Source organism: Gossypium hirsutum, chromosome A04 (genome assembly GCF_007990345.1).
Source record: "Gossypium hirsutum isolate 1008001.06 chromosome A04, Gossypium_hirsutum_v2.1, whole genome shotgun sequence".
NCBI lineage: Eukaryota > Viridiplantae > Streptophyta > Magnoliopsida > Malvales > Malvaceae > Gossypium > Gossypium hirsutum.
In genome coordinates this window covers 88590010-88597282 of record NC_053427.1, presented here as the reverse complement: position 1 = coordinate 88597282, position 7273 = coordinate 88590010, and the positions used below count along the sequence as shown (strand labels likewise).

Genomic DNA, 7273 nt, shown 5'->3' with positions numbered 1-7273 from the left:
AACATAAAAATATTAAGAACCTGACGAAGAGCCACCCATTTTTTAAGAAAAACAATTGGTGACCAGTGGAGTTTTAACGAATGACAGGTGTTGTCATTTGTTCATCACAACTTGTGAAGATAACAAAGATACTCACAAAATAGATCTACAAATTGAAAAGAGAGAAAACATGTGGAGTGAATGAGAAAAAGAAAGAAAAAAAGGGTTGGTGGGAGGCAGAAAAAGGTTGGCACCCCTGTTGAGCAAAACAAAAGATAAGTAAAGGCTTGGAGAAAAAGAGAGAATTTTTTAGGGTTTTTCTTTCCATTCATTAACATTATCATAATTTAATCTTTGTACTTAACAAAAGTTGAAAAATTAATCAAGTTGTTGATGAACACGTTAATTTAAACCGTTGATATTTGTTTATATATATTGCATATAAATTGTTAGATAGCTAATTTTAGCTAATTCCAAATATATGATTCATGAATATGATCTCTACTTTATTTTTTTTACGATATATATTAGGGGTAGAAAACGAGGTAATATGATTCATGAATATAATCTCTACTTTATTTTTTTGATATAATATTAGGGGTAGAAGATAGGGTAATACCTTTCTTACATATGGAAAATAGGTTTTGACAGAAAATTTTAACCATCACTTTATTCAAGTATACTTTTATATAATTTAATTTAAATTTTTTTTGGCAAAATCTAGACACTATTTAAAGTCTTGATTCATGAACATTAGTAACACAGAATATGATTTGTTGCCACCTTTGTTAACAAAGGAAAACACTTTCTTTTGTTTCTTTGCTCCTTTTCCTAGAAAAAAAATGTTTCCACAAATGTGGTGTATGAAGATGAACCAATATTGTTCTTGTTTTCATAAAAAGATGCCAAAATTTCTAGTTTCCTTGAGCTATAGTTCATCAAAGCTTACTAGGCTATGCCATGTCCTTAGTGTGAATCCATTTTGGACTCGCATTTTGTACTTTATTTTCCTTTCTTTGTTAGGTTTTTGGGGTCTCAATGTCTTGGAACCAAGAACCGATTCTTTTAAACCTCGGAAATTTGACTTGTTTTTCACCTCCGTGTCGGCAACCACCGTGTCGAGCATGTCCACTGTCGAAATGGAGATTCTTTCTAACCCCCAACTCATTATAATGACCATTTTGATGTTCATAGGTGGCGAGGTTTTCACTTCCATGGCTGGCCTTTTCTTCAGTAACTTCATTTCAGAAAAAAACAATGTTATTGACGATGGTGAAATCGAGTTGGGAAACCGTAAACCTGAGAACCTAAACCCAGAACAACTTGCTCAAAACCAAGGTGAAGCCTTCAACAATGGTGAACATCTGTTGTACCATTCCATCATGTTTTTAGGTTTTGTCATTTTGGGTTATCTTTTAATCGTTAATATATTAGGTTCAGCCATGGTTTTTCTTTATGTATCCTTTGTTTCAAGTGCTCGAAGCACGTTAAAAAGCAAAGGACTAAACCTATTCACATTCTCAATTTTCACCACTATTTCAAGTTTCACCAATTGTGGTTTCATTCCTACAAATGAAAACATGGTGGTGTTTAACAAAAACTCAGGTCTCCTCTTAGTCATAATTGCTTTAGCTCTTTTAGGGAACCCATTATTCCCTATGTGCTTGAGATTTTCAATATGGGTTATGGGGAAATGTGTGAATAAAGTGGGAGATTATTGTGATTATTTGTTGAAAAACACAAGGGAAATTGGGTTTCATCACTTGTTTACGACACGGCGGTCGTGTTGTGTGGTCGGCACAGCTTTGGTGTTCGTGGTGGTTCAAGCCTTGTTGTTTTTCGCCATGGAATGGAACTCGGCATCCTTGAAAGAGTTGAATCCTTTTGAGAGAACAATTGGGGTCTTGTTTCAAAGTGTGAATACAAGCCAAGCCGGCGAAACAATCGTTAACTTGCCGGCGATGTCCACCGTCATACTGGTTGTTATCACCATCATCATGTGAGTCTCTCTCTCACTCACTTCCTAGTTATTTTTTATTCATTTCTTTTTCGGTTTTAGACATTAATATTTCGGGCCTCTAATTATTTTTTTTCAGTAATGCCACTCCTTTGTTTTAACTTCAATTCTTTTTTGGAAATGCAATATATCGATGATAAAAACATCATGTATTATAAATTCAATTTTATTTTATTTTTTATATTTAAAAAATAAATAAATTGATTATTGTATAATAGATAAAAAATAAATTAATTCTTTTTGTTAAAAATTTCATATATTTTTATTCTTAAACTGTGTAGTTAATAAAATAATTAGATAATTATACATAGACGGTACATATACCTCGTACGTACCCAACACTTATTGATTGCTTAGTTAATTTTTTTTTATTCCTTATTTTTCTAGTTATTATTTGGTGCTTTATCCATTTAGGATCATCAATGACAATCATCATCACCCATCTTAATATATTAAAAATAATTAAATAATAATTGTGAAATTTACTACACAAATGGTGAAAAGTTTTTATTCCACAAACGGGATTGAGATTTTGCCACACGTCTCTTTTAAATATCGCTTAAGAACATATGAGTGAAAAAAATTAGAATAAATTTATAAAAAAAATATATATAAATTATAATATTTTGAGTTTAAATTTCACTACCTATATCTATTTTTCTAGATTTTATAAAATAATATCTTTCATTTTATAAAAAATAATAAAATTTTGATAATTTCACAACTGAATTAAAATCCGATTGATAAATGATATCAACTCAATTAAACTCTAAATTAATAGTATAGATGGTAACTACATTTATTAATAGTTATAGATCTTAATGGTGATTTAAAATTAGTATGTGTATATTATATGGATCATTATCCATCATTAATAATTTGTGCTTTTCTTCTCCGGCCATTACTATATTGAATAAAATCTGACTGTTATGTTGAAAATTTTTATAAATGATTGGATAAAATAAAATAAATTAATTGAACCTTTAAAAATAATTATTTGGGCCAGTCTTATTCCTTTGTCATGTGATGTTACTTTTATAAATTAAAATGGAATCAGAACTATTTGGTTGTTATTTTTATAAATCAAAATGATTAAATTTAAATAATTTAATATCATTTTTTTAATATCTAAATTAATAATTCTGTTTTTTTAGAATTAAAATTATTCGTGAATTCTGATTCGATGTGTAATACTATATATAAATTTTTATTTTGTACAATTTCATAAATTAAATTTTTATATTTAATTCGATTTTCACAAATCATTAAGATAATTATCAATATAACTTCATTTTTGATTGATGTGTTTATTTCTTCATATATGTACAGTTGAATCAAAATTAAAGCTTCATTTATATATTTGAACTGCAATCGGGTGAATCTAGGGGGTTGATTAGGTAAAATTACACTTTAGCCTCTCAAAAATGATAAAATTTTGACTTAATTCTTTAAAAATTACGATTTAATTTTGGCCCCTAAATTTGTTTTTGGCTTTACCCCTGATTACAATTAAAGTTTCATGTATATATATTTACATTAAATCAAAATTTATGTATCAAATTATACATTAAACCAAAATTAGTATATAATTTTGATATTTATCTCTTTTTTTCAGTTTATACCGATAGGAAAAAAATATTTTATAAAATAAAATGGAATCAAAGTTAATAATAGATTACATGATTGTACCTGCATTTTGACCCCTCAAGTTCCATAGGATCATAACTCTTAATAAATTAAATAATCCCTAAAAGATGAGGAGGTCAAAATGGAGGGACAATCGTACAATCAATTATTCGTTTTGATTCCTTTTTAAATTTTCACATATTTAAATTCAAACATCGAAATAAAAAATTGTTTTTGAAACCCCTTAATTTATTAAAATAAATGAAACTCCATCTATAAACTATATACTTATATTTACCGATAATGAATAGTGGTAGAACTAGAAAATTTTTTTGGAGGACGGAATTAAATTGTATATTTTTACGATAGTAAAAATACAATTTTCTCATTTTAATAGACTATATTTTATAATTTTTAAAGGATTAAATCAAATTATTATTATTTTTTGGGGTTAAATTGTAATTTTACCATTACTAATTTAAAATTTTATAAATTATAAAGGGCTTCAATGAAAAATTTTCTATTTTAGGGGAGACCAGGCCCCTGCCTACTCTCCTTAGCTCCGCAACTGTAATGAACTTTAGCTGAAAGGACAATATTATTATTATAATAATTAGAAAAAAATGGGATTAAGTGCACTTGAACGCGTTTTCCCTTCAATTAAAGGATTGGAAGAGTTATGTGTAAAAGTAATTATATATATATATATATAGTCTCAATATTGTCTAGATTTATTCTTGTATCTTTATTGTACTGATTTGATTATAGTTATAATTAGGCATAATGACAAATTTACATCTTTTACCAATTTGATTTTTATTTAAAATTTAATGTTTTAATGAATCTTATCATCATACCTTATAATTATTCAAGCACGTATGAATGTACTCATAAACTTTTTTTTTTTAAAAAAGAACTTATTAATTAGAATGAACATGATTACTGTTGTACATATTATACGTGTACTACTACACTAGTGGCCACATCAATGCCTTTAAAATTTTAACAGTTCAGTCAGTTTTTACATCCGGAAGCAAGCAATTTGACTAATTTTCAAAAGCTGAGGATCAAAATGACCCAAAAAGAAGAATAAGAGTCAAAATGACAAAATGAGTAAACATTAAGGACTAAATTTATTTTTATGTCTTCTTATTTTACTTCCTCCTATTATTAATTAAATTATAATTGATTAGATCTCCATAAATTTTTTTTAATGATTGAACAGGTATTTTCCTCCTTATACATCCATCCCTTTTGTAAAAGATGAGAAGAAAGAGCAACAAAATCAAGAAAAGAGAAAAGGAAAAACAGCAAAGGAATTACTCACACAACTTGCTTCTATTTGTATTTTTGTGTTTCTTATTTGCATAACAGAGAGGAAAAATATGAAAGAAGATCCCTTTAACTTCACTCCCTTCAATTTTCTATTTGAGGTGGTAAGGTAAGCAAATCACTTCAATTTCTACCTATTGAAGTATGGTTAAGATAATGACATGTAAAATTGATTATGGGCTAAGTTATCTGTCTAAGCTTGAAAGTCGACTTAAGCTATTGAAAAGTTTGGGCAAAAATGTTAGGCACAAAAAATGGGTTAGGGTAAAAAATAGGCCCATTTAAAATATGGGTCGAGCTTAAATTTAAATATTCAAAACTCAATCCTAACCTGACCTTTTTTCAAGTTTTTAATGTTTTATATTATTTATATATACTATGTAAATTATAACATATGCAAAAATTAAATCTATAATTAATATATAATTTTAATAAATTGATTTTAGAAAACAATATGGGCAAACTTTAAATGGGTTTGGAATAATCATTTATAAATATGGATAAATTTAGATAAAATTTTAGATTGGACCAGACTTGAACAAATATAAATTGTGTTAATATCATAAGTCAGATCCATACTTGACCGAACTCGGACCATGAATACCTCTAATGACATGTATCTAGTTATTTATAAATATAATTTAATAAACACTTTGTAATAAATTTTGTATTATATATAGTTTTAGAAAATAATTTGGTTTGATATGGACGGCTTGTGCAGTGCATATGGTAACGTGGGATACTCAATGGGTTATAGTTGCAAGCTACGACTAAAAGATGAGGCTAATTGTGTGGACAAATCGTATGGATTTGTGGGAAGATGGAGTGATGCTGGGAAAACTGTTCTCATTGTAGTGATGATGCTTGGTAGACTAAAGAGATACAACATGGTTTGGAAGTTTTCTTAATTGTATATATAGATATTTTAAATTTATTATATTTAGTACGCATGATTTACCTGAATAAAACATGAAATATCATCGTCTAATTGATCAAAAGAAAAATTATGAGAATGTAAAATTAAAGATATTTTACATGTAGATCCCTCTTCTAATGAATCATTAGCATTAATGTTTTCTAAATTTAATTGTCTAGTTTTTAAATGGTTTAATTTATAATTTAGCCCTTAAAGTGTACTTGGTTTTTCATTTTATTACTTAAACTTCTTTTATCTCAATTCGGTACTTAAAGTATCGTATTGTTACGTTTTTTAGTCCAAAACTTAACTGTTGTTTAAGAAAAATCAACCAATTATATCTTGCCATGTGTTTTAAATTTTTCATTTCATAAAATAAGTTAATTAACTTTTTATTAAAAATGGCTTAATAAATAAATAAATAAGTATATTTTTAAAATTCTATCATTCTTCTACTCTTTCTCTTCTTCCTCCTCCTTCATCTTCTTATCCAATAGTAGATGTAGCGACGTAAAAATTTTGGCTTAGCTTGGTCGCTAATTGTGGCTATTTATTGAAAAAAAGTTTGAGATTTGACATTTGATTTTTGAAATAAACAGGGAGTCGCCACCGATCCTTTTTCCTAGGTGTGATCGGGCACCTATTAGATCTCTTATTAAAACAAATAAAGGCTGAGTTTAGGTCTACGTTAAAATCCAGAGAAAAATTAGGGTTCGGGAGTCGGTTACGCGCGAGGAAGGTATTAGCACCCTCGCGACGCCCAAAATTGGTATCTTATAAACACGTGTTGTCTTGATTTTCAAAAAATACGAGTTCAATATAACATTCAGTCGTAATCCAATTGAAAAGACGAGAAATTTTAATTTTTTCATTTTTTTGAGAAGGGTATACCGTTTTAACACGAGCCGTCAAATTCTATCCAACATAGCGATGAGATTCGATGGCTTAATGTTGAATCGGTATATTGCCTTAATTATTAATTAAATCATGAAAAAAATATATATTTATAAAGTAAGAATTTAAAATAAATCGAAGATGCAAACAATGACATTATTAATGAAAAATGTTAACATGGAATACTAGAACATTAGAAAAACAATAATAATGATATGAAAGAAATAAAGACAAATCATGAACAAATACAAAATACACTTAGTAATAATAATATAAGATAATATGTATATAAGGTAACATAAAAAATATATACAACTAATGATATGAGAGATACATACATAATGTAAGTTAAAAATAATGTGCATAAGATAGTTAAAAATAATATATATACATGTATTTATAAGATAATATGTAAAATGTAATATAGCATGAGAAATATATATGACGTATATGAAGATATAATATTAAAAAGATACGTATACGTAATGTATATATATAATAAAAACATA

The 7273-nt window shown here is 27.5% G+C and overlaps 1 protein-coding gene across 1 annotated transcript; it reads left to right on the top strand.

Annotated features, from left to right (window-relative positions):
- Positions 1-742: 742 nt before the first annotated feature.
- On the top strand, positions 743-6036 carry LOC107911543 (probable cation transporter HKT6). The gene is made up of 3 exons (XM_016839378.2): positions 743-1978; positions 4848-5063; positions 5676-6036. Exons 1-3 carry the CDS (start codon positions 822-824, stop codon positions 5860-5862), a joined length of 1560 nt encoding a protein of 519 aa, XP_016694867.2. The 5' UTR covers positions 743-821; the 3' UTR covers positions 5863-6036.
- The last annotated feature ends 1237 nt before the right edge of the window (positions 6037-7273 follow it).

What these genes read in the sequence shown, in the direction of transcription:
- LOC107911543 (XM_016839378.2), top strand. Translation starts at nt 822, where the DNA reads ATGTTTCCACAAATGTGGTGTATGAAGATGAACCAATATTGTTCTTGT. An exon ending in GTTGTTATCACCATCATCAT is followed by an intron (nt 1,979 to 4,847) that starts GTGAGTCTCTCT and finishes ATGATTGAACAG; the next exon opens with GTATTTTCCTCCTTATACAT. An exon ending in TTTCTATTTGAGGTGGTAAG is followed by an intron (nt 5,064 to 5,675) that starts GTAAGCAAATCA and finishes CGGCTTGTGCAG; the next exon opens with TGCATATGGTAACGTGGGAT.